The sequence below is a fragment of the Arvicola amphibius genome, chromosome X (assembly GCF_903992535.2).
Source record: "Arvicola amphibius chromosome X, mArvAmp1.2, whole genome shotgun sequence".
In the NCBI taxonomy this organism is placed as follows: domain Eukaryota; kingdom Metazoa; phylum Chordata; class Mammalia; order Rodentia; family Cricetidae; genus Arvicola; species Arvicola amphibius.
In genome coordinates, this window is record NC_052065.1 from 33,655,259 (window position 1) to 33,676,220 (window position 20,962).

The following is a 20,962-nucleotide window of genomic DNA, read 5'->3' on the forward strand; positions in this document are numbered from 1 at the left end:
TCTTCTGATTGATTTTAGTTTGAAGTCAACTTTGTTAGAAATTAGTATGGCCACACCCGCTTGTTTCTTAGGTCTGTTTGCTTGATAAACCTTTTCCCAACACTTTACTCTGAGTAGATGTCTGTCTTTGTGGTTGAGGTGTGTTTCTTGTAAACAGCAGAATGTTGGATCCTGTTTTCGTATCCAGTCTCTTAGCCTGTGCCTTTTTATACGTGAATTGAGTCCATTGATGTTAAGTGATATTAATGACCAGTGGTTGTTAACTCCGGTTGTCATTTTTTATTTGGTAGTAGAGATTGTGTGTTTCCTTTCTTTGACATGTGCTGGTGAAGGGTCACTAGATGTCTGAGTTATTTTGTGCAATGGTGGACTCTTTTGTTTGTGAATTTCCTTCTATTACTTTCTGTAAGGCTGGATTTGTGGCTATGTATTGTTTAAATTTGTTTTTATCTTGGAATATTTTGTTTTCTCCATTTATAGTGAACGAAAGCTTGGCTGGGTATAGTAATCTGGGCTTGCATCCATGGTCTCTTATTTTCTGCAAAACATCTATCCAGGACCTTCTGGCTTTCATGGTTTCCATAGAGAAGTCAGGTGTTAGTCTGATAGGCTTACCTTTATAAGTTACTTGACCTTTTTCCCTTGCAGCTCTTAATATTCTTTCTTTATTCTGTATGTTTTGTGCTTTGATTATAATATGGCGAGGGGATGATTTTTTTTGATCCAGTCTATTTGGTGTTCTGTAAGCTTTTTGAACCTTAATAGGAATATCTTTCTTTAGGTTAGGGAAGTTTTCTTCTATAATTTTATTAAATATATTTTCTGGACCATTGAGCTGTAATTCTTCTCCTTCTTCTACACCTATTATTCTTAGGTTTGGTCTTTTTGTTGTGTCCCAGATTTCCTGAATGTTTTGTGATGAGAATTTGTTGGATTTGCTGTTTTCTTTGATCAGTGTGTTTATTTTCTCTATGGTATCTTCAGAATCTGAGATTCTTTCTTCTATCTCTTGTATTCTGTTGGTTATGCTTGTTTCTGTAGTCTCTGTTCGTTTACATAGATTTTCCATATCTGGCTGGCCCTCGGTTTGTGTTTTCTTCCTTGCCTCCATTTCGGTTTTCAAGTCTTGCACTGTTTCCATTATCTGTTTGATTCTTTTTTTCTTGGTTTCCTAGGATATCGTTTACGGATTTACTCAATTCTTCAAACTTTTTGTTATTCTTCTCGTCCATTTCTTTAAGGGAGTTTTTCACCTCCTGTTTAAGGGACTCTATTACTTTCATAAAGTCAATTTTTTCTACTTCTTCTTGATTAGTGTGTTCAAGTCCTCCTGTTGTAAGTTCGCTGGGTTCTGGTGCTTTCATGTTGTTTTTCATATTGTTGGAGGAATTCTTGCATTGGTGCCTGCCCATTTCTTCCTCTGAATAATCCCCTTTGGGTCTTCTTTTAGAAGTTCAATTCACCCCCAATGAATTCAATTCACTCACCCCAATGAATGATGGATCTTCTGGTAGACAGTCAGGTTTCCTTGCTGGCCAAGCAGCTCGCTGACAAAGGGCCCACCTTGCTGCAGGCAGGCTATTGAAGCAGGGGACCTCCCACTGGCCTGGGTGCACTCAATTCCAGGTCCCGGGTGCCCAAACAGGCTGAGCTGTGGGATTTTGTGGCCCCAAAGACGGGAGGATGAAGGGGGGGGGGGGGGTGTTTTCTGGGAGCAAGCTGGGAAGGGACCTAGGTAATTGATTTTTGACAATGATGCAAATGTAACTCAATAGAAACAGCCACTTTCAACAAAATTACTGAGACAACTGAATGTCCTTACACACAAAAAACTTGAATCTCAACCAAAATGTCATACCATCTACAAAAACTAACTGAAAACAAATTCTAGATCTAGATGCAAAGGTATAAAATATTTAGATGAAAACAAGAGACAATCTTTTAAACCTGGGTTTAGTCAACTATAACTTTTTAGACATGTGTCAAACAGATAATGCTACCAAGCCCATCACAATATAAAAGTTTAGTTCTAAAAATGGACATGGTTAAGCTGGGAGTGGTGGTGCTAGATGAGCTGTACAGCTGCTCTAGAAAACAGTTCGGCAGTTTTCATGTGAAATGAAACCAATGATTAATCCTCTACCCAGCAACTTCGTTCTTCATAACTTACTATAAAAAGGAAAACTTACATTCATTCATACAAAAACTAATATAGTAGCCCTAGTCATAACCACTCCAGATTGGAAATAATCCAAGTATCCTTCAACTGTGGTATATCCACCAAAGACAATCCCATAATATATTTTAGACAATAATACTCGTTTTATAAAATAATTAATCCTTTTTTTCAATTTTAGACAACAAATACTCCAATAAATAAAACCAAATTTAGACAATAAATATTCATTTATTAGAGAATCATACAGAAGAGTGATTCTCAAAGGCATTACACTGACAATGTTAATCCCCAAACATTATATACTATTTGGCTCCATTTACATATTACACTTGAAAACACAACACTAAAGTGATAAAAAGCATACATGTGATAGTCTGACATATTATGACAGTTTCCTTGTAATTTGCATGTGTGTGTGTGTGTGTGTGTGTGTGAGAGAGAGAGAGAGAGAGAGAGAGAGAGAGAGAGAGAGAGAGAGAGAGAATATCACATGTTGGGGGTATCAGAAGAGAGTAGAGTTACGGGCAATTGTCAGCTATTAGATGTGGGTGCTGAGACCCACACTCTCCACTGGAAGATCAGCAAGTGCTCTTAATGACTAAGCCATCGGTCCAGTTTAATATGTATTTTTTTTTAAAAAAAAAAGGTGATGGAACTAGCCTTGTGTGATCTTTGTTATACTTTGTTATAGTTGTGGTTACACATATCTATATGTATGTTGAAATTCATAAAACTGCATATTAAAAAAGTTTATTTTCTTTATGATGACTTTTAAAATAAAATTAAAAACTAAAAAACAATAACAAATCAAGGGGGCATAGGTATAAAACTAAGGCAGTCTCATAAACACAAAAATCTAACAACAGTCAGCTGACATTACCTTAGTCTACAGGAAAAAATGTTCATACAACAGGCCTGATGTTGCTAGCCCTGGAAGGGATTACTTTATATGAGAAATCCTTATAATAGTTCCTGGGAATGTGTCTGTGAAATGTTCTCTATGCTGCTAGTTGATAGACAAAGTGATTTTGTGTGCCTGTAACACTAAATTCTGCTATACTGTCCTAGGAAGATTGTTTTCACAAATGCAATTTATAGTAAACACCTGTTTTCCATCTGAGTGCCAGAAATTTCAGAGAGAGGGCTCAATTGTAGGGTACCTGCCTAGAATGTACACGATCCCGAATTAGACTTCCTCCACTGCAGGGCTCAAGAGAGCCTACCTAAGCAGAAATGCAAGTTTGTATTGCCAGAGGATGAAGCTTGTCCTGTGCAGCTGTAGTTACATACTCACACTCAACTCCCCTATGGAAGTACTTGAGAAGCTCAAACTAAACTCTTCCAGATGCCACTCATTGTTTTTCCCTTGCCGATCCTTCCGTGTCCCCTTTCACTGTGATAAGGCACAGCCATGAGTAAAACTGTGTCTTAATTCTAGACCTTTTCACCTAGTATGCAGGTAGTTGTCAGATGCCTAAAACAGTTACCAAATGTGCTTTAAGTGGAGCTTAAAACCTGAAGCCTTCCTCAAACTATTTCTCTGGACTCCTGTTTACTCTTCATTTTCCAGTAGAACTCCAAGAAGTACCATATGCATGGTAGCCATGAATATTTGCATCAGCTTCTCAAAACACCCCATGTTTCACATTTAAATTCAAGTAACACTAACAGCTTGACATAAACATTACAATTAGGTTCAGCAGCAAATAAAAAACTTGCATCACTCTCATAAAGAGTACACAAGTATGCATGAAAGCTCAATGATGTCAAAGACTCTGGAAAATCCTACTTTATTTATTATATTGCCAGAAGTGTTTCCTGTTCTCAAGGTCATCTCTTGATCCAATGTGGCTGCTGAAGCTCCAACAGTTACATCAACACTCCAAGAATCAGACAGATAGCATGTATAAAATAAGAATATTTTGTATAACCCCATCCAACACTTTACTTTGCCTTCTGTTTCTAACCAGAACTTTGTTGCATATCTATAACTAGTGACAGAATTTTCACTGCACAGCAACATGCTGATCAGGCATAAGATGGAAGGTACCTGATCCTTAAATTAAAGGATGCTACTTGGCTATAAATCAGTATGGACATTTGTGTTATGGTAATGTTCATTCTTAAAACAAAACAACTCCATTTTTTCATGATCTAACATAAGAGAAGTTCGTTTTCATGCATGTAATGGGCCAGAGGAAGGAGAAGCTGGCTCTTCATGTTGTTATCAGGGATCAGGTACCTACCATCTTGTGCCTTTACTACTCCTTAGGGCCATGGAATCCTCCCCTCCAACTGACAAATGGATAAAGGAAAAAGGATCACATGGGAATAATACTTATGCTAAGAAGAGCACAGGCAATTTTTCATTGGTTTTTATTTTAGTATGCTTCCTATGTCAGCATATGTGCAAATGTGCTTGTGTGTGTGCAAGCACATGGATGCCAGAGGTTCATGCCAGCTGTCTTGCTCTACTGCTTTCTAAGTTTTCAGAGGTCTCTCACTGAGCCCAGAGCTCAATAATTGGACTAAAATGGCTGGACATGTGCCAGCCTCAGTCCAACCCCAGTACTAGGGTTGCAGACACTTATCTCTATGCCTGGTTTTTTTTAAAAAACTTTTTTATTGAATCTTTGGGATTTTCATATCATGTATCTCAATTCTGTTCACCTCCCGCCCCCGTATTCCTCCCTCATCCCTGTTGCACTCCCCCATGAAAGAAAACAAACCAAAGTAAGCAAGCAAGCAAACAAAAAATCATACCAACAAGAAGCATAAAAACAAAACAAAAAAACCCAATAAAAACCATAAAAGAACAAAAGCCATACCCGAAATAGCAAAATCTCAGCTTCTCCTTCTCTCCTGCCTCTCTATCACCTCTTCATCCATCCTTTTGGCATTGGAGGCTTCAGTGTGTCATATGGTATATCCCTTTGTCCCATCAGCTTGATGAGCAACTGTACATTGCAATGTCATTGGTCTGATTCAAGGCCTCTGGTTTTTGGTACACCATCCTCACTGAATCTTCACCGGAGTTCTTCTGGGGTAACCTGTGTCTTGGAGATCTTGTGGGTATTGTTCCACAGGACCAGTCCCTTCACAAGCTCCAGCAGAATCTAGATGGGGTAGATGCTAAGGTGGGTCAACCCAAGGCCCATTAGGGGACCTGGGTGTTAGGTAGACAGGCCAGATGGAGCCACTGGGGCCACTTGCCTCTGGTGCAGAGACGGAGTCAGCTCCCCAACATGCATGCCCTCAGGGTAGCTACATCCTCACTGTGGTGAAATGTGGGGGCCCTCTCTCCAGAGTGCAGGGGCCAGCTCTCTTGCTACAGTTGGCAGCAAGAGGTAAGGCCAGCTTTCTCAGGGCAGTGAAGGGAGGGACTGGCTCAGTATAGCCCTCTGATTTCACCTCACATGATTCCTAAGGCCTTCTGTGGTACCACTGGTCACAAACATCAACAGAGCACCAAGCTGCAGCTGGACCATGGACCCCAACACGGCTTGGCAGCAGCATAGGCCTGGATAACATCCTGGCTCTGGGTGGAGGGAATGGCCACTCAGGTAGGAATGGTTCCTGCACCTGTGTGGTAGCCAGACACTACCAAGGCCTCAGGTGGTGGCCCTAACCATGACCACTAGTGGCAGTGCAGGACCCAGACTTCAGGTCAGACCTGCAGCAGAAGATGGGTCTATATGTCACCACTGCCCCCAGCAGCACTGTGGCCCTAATACACTAGACTCACAACCAAAATTATGTGTTTTCAAAAGAACCACACACATATTATATATAGTGTTTAAGTGTGTATTTTATGTAATTATTGATAGAAAAAAGGCAATGTTGCATATAATATTATCTAATCTTCTCCCACAGCACTATTATAAGAACAGCTACCTTATAAGAATATCTTAAAACATCACATCTTTTTCAATGACTGTATAGTATTCTTTAATTGACATGCAGCATCATTTTACTAGTCCATGCTTGGTATTCCTTTTTTTTCTGCTGCAGCAAATATTCAATGTAATATGTTAACACAAATTTCTGGAGGACAAAGGGCAAGAAGTGACACTGCTAGATAAAAGGGAATGGTAGGCAAATGGCAACTTTTTCTAGGTATTAGCAAATAGCACACCAAAAGATGTAATAATATGCAAATATCCTCACCATTAACTATGCCTTCACAGATCTTAAAATTATATCTGAGTTCTTCTGAACAAGGAAACTTCAAAAAGCAAAGCTTTCCAAGGAAATCGCAAAGTCTTAAGTAAAAATGAAAACTAATATTTACCAAATTATTAAGTATCAGATACTGTATCTTAACCTTTTCGAATACTTCAACCCCATGGGGTAAGCAATTTTATCTCCACTTCCCAAAAGAGGAAACTAAGGTTCAGAGAACTTACCCATCTAAAGTCATACAGCTTTATAAGAAGCAAACCAGCACCTGAACCCAGGGACATTGGTAACCAAAGTGAGACTACTCTAAACTTGGGCCAAGGTGAGAGGCTCTTTTAAAGAGAATACTTGATTAACCTGGAGGAAAGTATGCCATGTTTGTTCATGGGTTCAGATATTTCATCTTGATTGTCAGCTTGAATAGACTGACAAGCCTCTAGGATAGGTAGAGCACACCTGAGTGTGTCTCTGAGCACATTTCCAGAGGGACTAAGATCTACACTGAATGTGGGTAGCACCACCACATAGGATGAAGATCCAGATGGAATAAAAGAGGAAAAAGGAAGGGCTGGAGAGATGGTTCAGTGGTTAAGACTACTGGATGCTCTTGCAGAGGACCAGGGTTCATTTCCCAGCACTCACATGGTGTCTCACAACCACATGTAACTCCAGTTCTAGGGGATCTGATGCCCTCTTTGGACCTCCACAAGCACCAAGCATACATGTGGCAAACAGATATACATGCAGACAAAACATCCATACACACGCTAAATAAATATTTTTTAAAGAAAAAGGAAAAACCCCACAAGTGCAGTGTCTCTACCCTTGCCCTGCCACAATATTGTAAGCTGCTACCACCTGCCGTGATAAACTGAAATTTCTGAAACACAAAATAAATCCTTCCTCAGCTGGGTGTGGTGGTGCACACCTTTAATTCCAGCATTCCAGGAGGCAGAGGCAGATGGATATTTGTGAGTTTGAGGCCAGACTGGTCTACAAAGCAAGTTCCAGGACAGCCAGGGTTATTACACAGAAGAAACCCTGTAAAAGGAGACTGCACTTTCATTTACCAGCCACCAAGACCCAAATAATTACACATTAACTATATTAACTACAACACTGTTTGGCCAATGGCTCAGGTATATTCCTAGCTAGCTCTTACATCTTAAATTAACCCATTTCTATTCATTTATGCATCACCACCAGGTTGTAGCTTACCAGTTATGTTCTGGCATCTTTCTCCTTCAGTGGCTATATGACATCTTCTCAACTCCACCTAGTCTCTCTCTCTCTCTCTCTCTCTCTCTGTGTGTGTGTGTGTGTGTGTGTTTGTGTGTGTGTGTGTGTGTGTGTGTGTGTCCCTCTCTCTCTGTTTGGATTTCCCACCAGGCTTTATTCTGCTAAGCCAATAGCCAAAATAGCTTTATTCATCAACCAGTAAAAGCAACACATATACAGAAGGACATCACAGAGCAAAACCCTGTCTCAAAAAATAAAATTTAAAAATAAAAACTTCCTCCCCTAAGTTGTCTCTCTCAAAACCAGCAATAATAAAGTTTTACTAACAGAAACGTGGTACTAGAGAAGTAGGGCGGTTGCCATGACTACTTGGTAATATGATTCAGAAGCCTTTGGAATGGGTTTGTGAGAGAAATATGAAAACATTTGAAGCTGTGGAATAAGAAGCCTAGACTGCTGTAAACAGAGTTTGGGGCTGAGTAGAGTGGGAGCTCAGAAGACCAGGATGCATACAGAATGCTACAAAGTTTCAGATGGAAACAAAGATTCTATTAGCAATTGGATCAGAAGACATTCATGTTACATGCTGGCAAACAAGTTGTCTATACTTTTATACATGTCCTGAGACTTTTATGGAAAACTGTCTTTAAAAACAATGAACAAATTCATCTGAAGGAAGAGGTTCTAAAGCAGCAGCACAGCAGCAGTAGCAGCATTCAGAAAGTAGAATGGATGCTGCTGGAAGCTCCTAGCCAGGTTTACAGTGAGGATCAGAAGAAAAAGACATGTCTGAAAACCTTAAAGGTCCAAGAAAAGATATAGCATAGAAAGGAATGACGTTTGAAGAGATTAAAATAATTTAAAAGCAGGGATTGAAGAGAATGCTCTATAGTTTAGAGTATTTCCAGAAGACCTGAGTTCAGCTCCCAGCACCCATGTCAAGTGGCTCAAGACTGCCCACAATTTCAGCTTCATCAAATACGACACTCTTATAGCCACCTCTAACACCTGCACACATGTGACACACATACACACACACACACAAATACACATTGAAAACAAAAATCTTTAAAAAAAAAACTATTTTTAAAAGTCTTTCAATCCAAGCAGAGGTGGTGTACACCTTTAATCTCAGCATTTGGGAGGCAGAGGCAGGCATATCTCTGTGAGTTCGAGGCCAGCCTCATCTACGAATGAGGCTCCAGGACAGGTAGGGCTATTACACAGAGAAATCCTTTCTCAAAAAACAAAACAAACAAGTCTTTCAAAAGAATCCACGTATTTTGTAACAGAACAATAAGAAAAAAGTACAGAGGGTATCTTTGGAATTGACCATACCCCCCCCCAAAAAAAATTGGAGTCTCAAAGGGAGTTTGTCACTTTTCTAGTTTTGTGTATAGTGGAATGAGCTTCAGAGTCATTGAAGCTTCCTCCCAGACTTCAAAGAAATACCTGGGAAGCTCGGTAATGTGCAGCAGGCAGCCCTCAAAAGGGTAATGTATGAAATTGGGAGAATTAAATAAAAGATGCAATGCAGAGCCCAGAATATTGGAGATTACTAGGAAGGTTGGAAGCAGGAAGCACAGCCAGCTCAAGAGAAAATCCATGTGATATACAACCAGCAAGGCTATAGGGGTAGGGCTACCAACCCCTCCGACCTCATGTCACACCACAACACATGACACACCACCACATGCCACAGGTGCTAGACATAAAGCTCGAGGGTTTCCCTGCAGGGTTTCAGTCTTGCTCTTGTCTGATCCTTCTTTTCTATTTCCCTATCCTCCTTTTTAGAATAGGTAATCTCCTCTGTGCCATTATTCTACAGGGGCTCACAGCTAAGAGTTGATTTCATTGTTCAGAGGAAATTTTGGACCTGAACTTTTAAGCAGTGCTGGAACTATTGAGACTGGGGGGTTTGGAGAGGGACTAAATCTATTTTACAGTATGAGTTATGAGCCCTTAGTGTTGCAATGTTATGAATGAAAGAGATGTGTTTGTGTACTGTGGCTGAACCAATAAACTTGTAAAGGAGGGTTAACTATAATCAATCATATGACTGGACAGAGAAACACCTAGAATACTGAAGTGTACCTTTGCAAGTATCTGTGAAGGTGCTTCCAGAGAGGTTAATCTAAGAAAGAAAGACTTTCTCTGAAAGTAGGCAACACTATTCCATGGATGGGGATCTGGATTAAATAAAAAGGGAGGAAGGGAAAAGTAGCCAATGCAGCAGGCACACTCTCTGCTTCCTGGGCAACATAACGAAAACCCGTGCTCCACTAAGCCCCCCACACTGTGACAGGCTGAAATCATGGAGATAAAACCAATCCTTCTCCCTTAAGGTTGTTTCTCTCTGGTATTTGGTCAAAGCAATGAGAATCTCACCAACACAGATGCCCAAATGTAAGTCTAATGTTCCTACATCATATTTGATCCTTTCATACTTTGTCTGGAAGGTCTACTCTCAGGCTGTGCTTAGCAATCCAGCTACAATCAACAGAGCAGCAGCAAGGAACCCACAACTCAAAAAAACTTTGCAATGGCTGACCAATAAGTCTTCAGAAAGCTGGCAGACATGGAAAAAGGAGAATTAAGAAGCAGGTGGCAGGCTAGTGTAGTCTAGAGATATTATTTTGGATACACGTCATTTGTCACAAAAACACTATAGAGGAAGTAGAACTACTGTAAACATGAGAACCACAATTAACTGACAGTCTATTTATGCCACCTTCCCCTGCCTCAAAAATTTGTTATTCCGGCTGTGCAGACATGCAGGGCCCTGTAACTTCAGGATGGTGCTTAATCACCTACAGAGACAACTGGAAGCTCCCTAGTCTAATGGAACAGGTTAGACTGCTGCCATGCTAATGCTTCACCCAGATATCTACAGCTGCCATGTTAAGGTCCTGGGACTGCTTTCAAACTCCCTAGAAAGTCAGGTCTGGGAATCCTGTGCCTAGTAGCTACCTTGGCCTCTTGTCAGGGATGAATGCACTATCCTTAGTACTTGTCTTTTACTACAAATGCTAAACATTCACAATATATCTCTTACTGTTTTTAGGTCCTTTGTACTGAAGCAAATACTTACTACTACAAGATCTATTTGTGTAAATTCCTAATGAAATAACTACTCCCTGGGGACAATGGGATGACATACCACGATATAAATAGGGAGAAGTGGTTGTTACATTCAGTGATTTAAGAAGCACACACATCACAACTGATACAGATAGGCGGCATAGACATGCTACTGGGTAATTACACTTCTACAGTTCAAAAACCAAAATGCACAAATAAGTACATAATGACATCTCCCTTCCACTCAAAAGTCACAGCTACCAAGGTTCTGTCCCCTAAGGAAACCAATGAATAGTCCATTACATACACTTCCATAGATATTTATAACTGTATTAGTTTATTTGTTTAATACTAAAGCTACACCTCTCAGATTAAATATAGTTCAATAGAAAAAGGTGGGAAACTCCTGGGTATTTACTCAAAGTACTCCAAGACAAGAGATCCTGCACATCCATGCTTACTGCAGCAGGACTCACAACAGCTAAACTATGGAACCAACTTAGGTGTCTGTCATCAGAAAAAGTGGATAAAGAAAATGTGCTATATACACACAATGGAATTTTACTCATCCATGAATAATAAAATTATGTGGTTTGCAGGAAAATGTGTGCAGTTGCAGATTATCACAGTAAATAAATTAAGTCAGACTCAAGAAGACAAATATTGCATATTTTCTCTCATTTGTGAATCCCAGACTTTATCGATATAACAAAAACTCATGTATATATGCATGACATGAAAATAGAAGCCTGAATGTCTAAAACAGTGGTTCTCAAGATGTGGGCTGTGATCCCTTTTGCAAACCTCTGTCTCCAAAAATATTTACATTAGAATTCATAACAATAGCAAAATTACAGTTATGAAGTAGCAACAAGTAATTTTTTGGTTGGGGGTCACCACAATGTGAGGAACTATATTAAAGGGTCACAGCATTAAGAAGGTTGAGAACCACTGCTTTAGGGGAAGAAAGGGAAATAGCAGGAGGAGGAAAAAAGTAGAGGATAGCAGGGCATGAGGAAAACACTGTCAAACTACATTAAATACTTGTGTCAAATGTTCTTAAGAAAACCAGTACTATGTACAATGAATATATGCCAATAAAATAGATGACAGGAAAGAGACTTCTAAAAATTTGAAGGGTTTTAGATTTCAAAATCGAACATTTTAATTCATAAAAAATTTCTGAAGTTAAATTGTAGCTTCCAGAAATTAATATGCATACCCAGAAGAGAGCAGATCTTCAACAAATATATCCTTAAGCCTTCCTGACCTTTATTACTCAGAGACAAGAGGACAACTACTCACTTCCTCTATGGCTACTGAGAAATAAAAGCAGATTTCTTTGTCTGTGGGCAGATGCATGTGTGTGCACAGGTGTGTTCATGTGTGCACACTAAAGCACATCTGCAGGGGTCAGAGTCTCCTGCCTTATTACTCTAACAATCTTAAGTACATAGTGGAAAATTTAGTAATCAATTAAAATTAGAATTCAGATTTTGATCGAGAATTGAAACAGAAGATAAAATGTCCTGGAAAGAAATGTTTTCTCACAATTACAAACAACCCAAATCAACATATTAATATTTGAAATAACCCAGGAAATCACACTTTGGCAAAATAAATTTCTCAATACATTTAAAAGCAGCAAGAAGACCCAAAGACATAGAACAAAACTACACAGGTAAATCATGAGATTTACAACATGACTATCCACAAAATGAAAGAGCACACTGGCATGTGGTCCCAATTACTAAAAAACTGAGGTGACTTTTTGAAGTATATATCAGTGTAACAAAAGCCTACTGTTGTTTTTAAGCCTTATGATAAAGATGACTAGAGCTGGGTGTGGTAGCTCATACGTAATCCCAGTACTCAGGAGGCTGAGGCAGGAGGACTGCCCTAAATTCAAGGCCAACCAAGGCTACACAGTGAATTTCAGGACAGTCTAGGCTACTCTGCAAGACCCTGTCTCGAACAAAATCCAAAGATAAAAATTACTGAATTCTATGAACATAGAATAATCCTCAGAACACATATTTTTATCCCCATTTATTTTCTGTCTTTGAGCATGCATTTATGAGTCTGTCAAATGTACTACCTATTTCTCGCTGTTCTTTAAGGAGTTTGTTCTGAGACCTATAAGATAAATATATGCTCATAGCTTTGTATAAACATACAAAGGCAGTCCTTCATTTCCAACATGACTCTGAGGCAGTCATCTAAGATGGCAGCATATTTCAATTCCTCATTCACTATCTGCCCAGGAAACATCTCGGTTTACATGCTTTCCTCTGTCATCCACTTGTTACCAACTAAAACAAACTACAGAGGCTCCTTGATCAAGTATGGAGGCCAAAGTCTGTCCTGAGACTTGTGATTTCCCATAACCACCTAGATTTTTTATTTTATGGTTTCAAAATCTGTTTAAGTCACTACTTCCAAACTGAAAGACTCCCAACTAGTCCCTTATACAATTTGTTTGAAAGGGTTTGGTAGCCATAAGCTCTGGCTATTAATAACTAACATGAGACCCAAAAGGCCCAGGACCAAGGGTAATTCACACATTAAAGTTAAGAAATTAAAGATTAATTTCTATTCTGTCAGGGATCCCTGGGTAAAAACTGAGTGGAGTATACTGTGATGAAGAATAACGCTCTGGCTTGGGAAACAGTTCTGAAGGGGGGCTCTTTTATTTCATTGGAGAATGCCGGTTTGGGGCTTTCACACCCTTGAATTAAGTTAAAAAAAGAATGCTTGGCTCCAGTTTGGAGTGAATGGCGTGGGAGTAAGGAGAGAATGACAGGAGGCACAGAGAGAAAAAAGGATGACTCAGATTGTGACTGTTATTATCCACATCATAACCCTGTCCACGCAACATGCTGTCTACTATTCAATCCAGAAAGAAAAGTGATATCAGCCCATCCTTAACAAAAGGGGGCTGACTCCAGAATCAAAACCATCACTTTTCCCTCCATACACTCAGAAACGTTTCTCCAAAGTTGCTCCTTGTTACCAATTTAGGGGTAGAAGAGTTACCCTTGGTTTGCAGAAAGCAAGGAAATAGGTATAACTTCCCAAGGAACATTAAGGATTCCTGTCTCAATAGTTAGGCCTGACATAGTGGTGTCACTACAATGAGTCCTAGACCACACTCACCTTTCATTCCTCCTCGGACATTATTGACAAGAGATAAGAGATAAAAAGAACACAGACCTCAGAAGTGGGCCCCTACCTGGAATGACCATCATGGGCAGCCCAAGTCAAGACTTAACATTCAGACTTCTTTCTCACCCATCTGTGGCCTGTCCCCTGGCACGGCACAGCTCCCTGAGAAATCACCCACCTCTGCCCCTGTGTCCTCTACAGATCTAAACTGGGGTAGGAAAGGGGGTCAAGGCTGATGGAGTGGGGCACAAGAGAGACATAATCAAGCAGAGGGGCTAAGGGATCTCCTCTGTGTCTTTCATCTTGGTTCCTGGTAAAGAAACGTTGAAATGGGACAAAAAATGCTTTTAAGCACAGCAAAAGTCATAAAAATGCAGATAGTTGACCTTGGAAAGCCACGGCGTCTCAGCTGGAAACGCAAAAGAAGAAACTCCTTGGGAAGTGAAGCGGGAGAACTGTGCGGCAACCAGGAGGAGCACAGCCGGCCGCCCAAGGGATGTTGGCCCGGCAGAGGCAGGGAACTCACCATAGATCATGGCCAGCCCGGTCTCGTGCAGAAAGCGCACCCGGCGGTGCTTGAAGAGCCAGATGGTGAGGATGGTGAGGGTGAGCAGGAGGATGAAAGTGAGCAGGCTCACGCTGTCCTGCCGGTGGCTTTCCTCCGCCTCCTTCTCGGTGGCGAGCTCCTCCATGGCGCTGCTGTCCTCGGCCGCCGCCCCAGAGGAGGAGGCCGCGGCCCCGAGCCGCAGCCCCCGACCCAGCAGCACTGGCAACAGTGGCAGCAGCAGCAGCCGCGGCGCCAGCGCCCAAACAGCCCTCCCTGGACCGCGGTGCGCCGCGTCACTAGGCTCCATGACTCCGGGGCTGCCCGCGCCTCTTTCACGCGGGGACCAGCAACAGCCCACACAGTCGTCGGCAGCTTCCCGCGGTGCCGACCTAGCCCGCGGCTACAGCCACAGCTCCTCCTTCTGCCGCTCGCGCCCGGCCGGGGCTGCGCCAAACTGCGGGGGAGGGGCGCTCGCAGTGCGCAGGATCCCCAAGCACCGCCCCCCCCCACCGCCCGCGCACCTGTTCGACGTCGCTGTCGTCTCCCCTTCTCCGCCCCCCCCCCCCCCCCCCCCCCCGCCCTGGCCTAGAGCACCGCCACCCGACTGTCCCGGTGGGGCGGGCTCTATTCTCCTCCGCCAGGCGGGCAGCCAGCCCTTTGGTGGCGCCGCGCTGACCGTCCTGTCCAGGAGTACCTGATCAGACCCTCTGGGGTCGGCTAACCAGTTTCTGGGTAGTAGCCCTCACGCTACCTAAAAGGGACTGCAGAGGTCATTTGCTCCTGGCAAGGAACATCAGCTAGCGCCACCGCTAGGAGTTTGGTGTCACGCGGGTGTGTGGCCTCTGTGAGCTCAGTAAAGTGGGGCCTCCCAGGGGTTACAAAACCTTATATTACTGTTCACACACGAGAGAGAGAGAGAGAGAGAGAGAGAGAGAGAGAGAGAGAGAGAGAGAGAGAGAGAGAGAGAGAGAGAGAGAGAGAGAGAGAGAGAGAGAGAGAGAGAGAGAGAGAGAGAACGCTCCCCTTTTTGTCACCTTTCGGAGTCATTATTCAAATAAGGATAGGTAATGGCAATCTGTGAGAGCCATGAAATAAATAACTCCATCATTAGACTTCAACTAATTCCTTGCTGGAAAGAGGATTGAATTGGAGGGAACTAAGAACTCTTGCCATTCTGAGTAGAAAAGTGGACAATGGTCAGCCCTGAGGGTGGGAGGGGCAATTTATCATGATGATACTTTTAATGTTATCGTCCTGTTAACTCAGAAAACAGGTGAGTCTTTAGTTGAACATTAGGGTCAAGCCCAACTCAGAATTATGACAAGGTCTTCAGAGATAAAACCTCTAGGAAGAAATCCTAATAACTAGAGTTTTCAACCCACCTTGTTTCTCTAGTCAAGGAAGAAAAGAAAGCTGAACACATCAGTCACTGCCTGTGGTCAAGCACTCTATTCACATTTACTGAATCTCTATCCCCACCAACTGCCCATGCTCTCTCCTCCAGAGGAGTTTGCAGCAAAAGGATTCGCTGAAGAAGATAGGAAATCTGTTCAGAACACCACCACCCTCCTCTAGGTGAGCATTTAGCCAAGACTACTTAGTGCCTTCTTCACACCATGGAATCTCTTCATCTTGATTTTAGCCAGGATCTTTTCCTACTCCACCATAAATACAAAAGAAACTGCAAATAAGAACTATCTAGCTGAGCCTAGGCAATGCCTGAAACCGAGATAATGAAATGATTGGTGCTATTTTCATAGACCTTACTATTTGAAGACAGCTTCTTCCACAGCAATAGACAACCAGAAGATTAATCATTACATAAAGTGTTTGCCTCGGGAAGAACATGAAAAAACTCACCTACTATTAACACATATACACCAAAGACTCGTGAGCTATACATATTTATATATGCAATCTATCTTATTCAGCCCAGAGATTCTGATTCCAATTAACACAGATCAACACACTCAACTGTGTGATTCTCTCTGGGTATGGTGGCACACCTCTATAAATCCCAGCTACTCGAGAGGCTGGGGTGAGAAGAATTGAAGCAGGAATTTCAAGGCTAGCATGGGCAACAAGGCAAGATCCAACGCAGCCCAAAACACCTGAGCAGAACGCACAGCAAAGCCATTTAAACATTCTGAAATGAAGACAACAGGTCATTTCATGAAGAACACCAGAGTTGAAGCCAACTCAATACCAGACTCAAGCAAACTTAGAAGGGTGAATAGACATGGACAAAAAGAACTCCAGAAAGAGGGGGAAATAGGTCTCCTATTGTTCAAAGAACATAGAAGAAATACCATTTAATTTTTTCTTTGTTCTTTCCTGTACCGTGGCAGCTGCATTGGTTAAAAAAATTGCCATACCCTCATGCACTCAGACAGGAGTGGGGACTGTCTTTCTCTCTGCCTAGAGTGACTGTGATCCCAAAACACTGGGTGCTGTTCACCAATGGTTTGTATTCATTTCTCTATGTCTCTGTCTCTCTGTGTGTCTCTCTGTCTCTGCGTGTTTCTCTATCTCTGTCTCTCTGTGTGTCTCTCTGTCTCTGCATGTTTCTCTATTTCTGTCTCTCTGTGTGTCACTCTGTCTCTGTCTCCATCTCTGTCTCTCTGTGTATATCTGTGTCTGTGTGTGGGTGTGTCTTCCTCCTCCCCCCTCCCTCTTCCCTCCCTCTTCATCTGTCCTTTCTTCTACTGCTTAGTGTCAGACAAAGTTGCAAGAACTTAATAGTAGAGAAAAGTAAATATGTAGATTTCTCTCTAAGAACCCAATAAAGGCACTCCAAGGAACTCCAGATACCAGGGAGACCGTGGAGAAGAATCTCAAAAGAAAAGTTGTTTATGAATTCCTAAATTCACTACAACCTGAATGAACACAGAACAGCATACAAAAGACTGATAATTAAGAAACCTCCAGATTGTAGACAACTTGCTGATTAAAATATGTGTGTGATCACAGCATTTAGGAGACTGAGGCAGGAGGATAGTGAGATTAAGATTTGCCTAGGTTAATAGGAATTTCCTGGTCAGACTGGGTTATGCAGTGAGACCCTGACTCAAAAAAACCAACCGAACAAACAAAAATACAAGACAGATATGAGAGTTCTGCATAATTTTCAAAACTTGAATTAGCTTTAGCACTATAATCCACACACTGCAGGTCAGAATTTGTGTTCTAAACCAAACCATGTTGATTACAAGTTAAAACAAAAATGTAAATATTTCTATATAACAAAATTTTAAGTGTCAATAAAAATTGGTTTTGTTTTTTGAGACAAGGTTTCTCTGTGTAGCCTTGGCTGTCCTGGAACCTACTCTGTAGACCAGGCTGGTCTCGAACTCACAAGGATTCAGCCTGCCTCTGCCTTGTAAGTGTTGGAATTAAAGGCCTGTGTCACTACCGCCCGGTGACAAATGATCTTTAAATGAATGTAAACATTAGAAGTTTTAACAAAAACCAGGCAGTGGTGGTGCACACCTTTAATCCCGGTACTCAGAAAGCAGAGGCAGACGAATTTCTGTGATTTCATGGCCAGCTTGGTTTACATATGAGTCCATGGACAGCCAAGGATACACACAGAAACCTTGTCTTGAAAAACCAAAAGAAAAGTTTCAGCAAAGAGGTAAGAAGCAATAGAAAATTGAAATTGTAAGACTGAAAAATACAGTAATAGAAACTTTTAAAGAGCCTTGCAGGGTACAATAGAAGAGTGGATTTGAAAGAGACAATAAATTTAAGGATATATCAATAGAATTTAGCTAAGTTGAACAATAGAGAGGGAAAAGGTGAGAAATAAATATACAGAGCCACAATAATCGGTAGGATGATACAATAAAACGTAACATTTTGTCTCTAGAGATGCTGAAGGAGCGAGTAAATAATGTTGAGAAAAATATGTGAATACATAATAACTAAAATTATTCCAAATTGAGCAAGAGACATGAACCTGCCAGTTTAAGGGCCTCTTCAAAAAAAAAAAAGATAAATCCAAAAGCTGTCCAGATATATTCAATGTATAGAAAGGATAAACCTATCAGACTTACACCTGACTTCTCTATGGAAACCATGAAAGCCAGAAGGTCCTGGATAGAAGTACTGCAGAAACTAAGAGACCATGGATGCAAGCCCAGACTACTATACCCAGCCAAACTTTCGTTCACTATAAATGGAGAAAACAAAATTTTCCAGGATAAAAACAAATTTAAACAATATGTAGCCACAAATCCAGCCTTACAGAAAGTAATAGAAGGAAAATCAAAAACCAAGGAGTCCAACAATGCCCACAATAATTCAGACATCTAGCGACCCTTCACCAGCACAAATAGAAGAAGGGAATCACACAAACTCTACCAGAAAAAAATCTGACGACCGGAGTTAACAACCACTGGTCATTAATATCACTTAATATCAATGGACTCAATTCACCAATAAAAAGGCACAGGCTAAGAGATTGGATATGAAAACAGGATCCAACATTCTGCTGTTTACAAGAAACACACCTCAACCACAAAGACAGACATCTACTCAGATTAAGGGTTGGGAAAAGGTTTATCAAGCAAATGGACCTAAGAAACAAGCGGGTGTGGCCATACAAATTTCTAACAAGGTTGACTTCAAACTAAAATCAATCAGAAGAGATAGAAAGGGACATTTTATACTCATAACAGGAAAATCCATCAGAATGAAGTCTCAATCCTGAATATCTATGCCCCTAATATAAAAGCACCCACTTATGTAAAAGAAACATTACTAGAACTCAAGGCAGCCATCAAATCACACACACTAATAGTAGGAGACTTCAACACTCCTCTCTCACCAATGGACAGGTCAATCAGACAGAAACCTAATAGAGAATTAAAAGACTTAATGGAGCCGGGCGATGGTGGCGCACGCCTTTAATCCCAGCACCCGGGAGGCAGAGGCAGAGGCAGGCGGATCTCTGTGAGTTTGAGACCAGCCTGGTCTACAAGAGCTAGCTCCAGGACAGGCTCTAAAGCTGCAGAGAAACCCTGTCTCAAAAAACCAATAAATAAATAAATAAATAAATAAATAAATAAATAAAAAATAAAAGACTTAATGGAGGTAATAAACCAAATGGACTTAACAGACATCTATAGAACATTCCACCCAAATAGGAAAGAATACACTTTCTTCTCTGCGGCTCATGGAACCTTTTCGAAAATTGACCACATACTCGGTAACAAAGCAAACTTCCACAGTTACAAAAAAAAATTAGTAACCACCTGTGTCTTATCATATCACCATGGATTAAAATTAGAATTCAACAACAATGCTACCCCCAGAAAGCCTACAAACTCATGGAAACTGAACAGTTAACTACTGAACCACACCTGGGTCAAGGAAGAAATAAAGAAAGAAATTAAAGTCTTCCTTGAATTTAATGAAAATAAAGACACAACATACTCAAACATATGGGACACTATGAAAGCGGTGCTAAGAGGAAAATTCATAGCACTAAGTGCCCACTTAAAAAAAACGGAGAAAGCACACATTGGAGACTTAACAGCACACCTGAAAGCTCTAGAAAAAAAGAAGCAGACTCACCTAGGAGGAGTAGAAGACTGGAAATAATCAAACTGAGGGCAGAAATCAACAAAATAGAAACACAGAAAACAAGCCAAAGAATCAATGAAACAAAAAGCTGCTTCTTGGAGAAAATCAGCAAGATTGACAAACCCCTATCCAAACTAATGAAACGGCAGAGAGAGAACACGCAAATTAATAAGATCAGAAATGAAAAGGGGGACATAACCACAGACACAGAGGAAATTCAGAGAATCATTAGATCTTACTACAAAAGCCTGTATGCCACGAAATTGGAAAATGTAAAAGAAATGGACATTTTTTTTAGATAAGTGCCATATACCAAAGTTAAACCAGGACCAGGTGAACAATCTAAATAGTCCTGTTAGTCGCGAAGAATTAGAAACTGTTATCAAAAACCTCCCTACCAAAAAGAGCCCAGGACCAGATGGTTTCAATGCAGAATTCTACCAGAACTTCCAAGAAGACCTAATACCTATACTCCTTAAGGTATTTCATAATATAGAAACAGAACAGTCATTGCCAAATTCCTTTTATGAAGCTACAGTTACCCTGATACCTAAACCACACAAAGACTCAACCAAGAAAGAGAATTACAGGCCAATCTCACTCATGAACATCGACGCAAAAATTCTCAATAAAATACTGGCAAACCGAATCCAAGAACACATTAGAAAAATTATCCACTATGATCAAGTAGGCTTCATCCCAGAGATGCAGGGCTGGTTCAACATACGAAAATCTATCAATGTAATCCATCATATAAATAAACTGAAGGAAAAAAACAGTATGATCATCTCATTAGATGCTGAAAAAGCATTTGACAAAATTCACCACCCTTTTATGATAAAGGTCTTGGATAGATTAGGGATACACAAATGAAATCTTTCCCGGTAAAATCAGGAAAAATTCAAGAAAGTCCACATCACCACTCATGTTCAGGATTATACTGTAATCCTAATCAGTGCAGTAAGGCAAGATAAAAGGAAGCAAAG

At 41.0% G+C, this 20,962-nt stretch overlaps 1 protein-coding gene across 1 annotated transcript in view; it reads right to left on the minus strand.

The window, feature by feature from the left end:
• The window catches only part of Slc9a7 (solute carrier family 9 member A7), a 193,015-nt gene extending 178,318 nt beyond the window's left edge, over positions 1-14,697 (minus strand). Inside the window, exon 1 of the mRNA XM_038316726.1 lies at positions 14,370-14,697. Within this exon, the coding sequence (XP_038172654.1) occupies positions 14,370-14,697 (328 nt within the window). The remainder of the gene's footprint in view (positions 1-14,369) is intronic.
• Between the last annotated feature and the right edge of the window lie 6,265 nt (positions 14,698-20,962).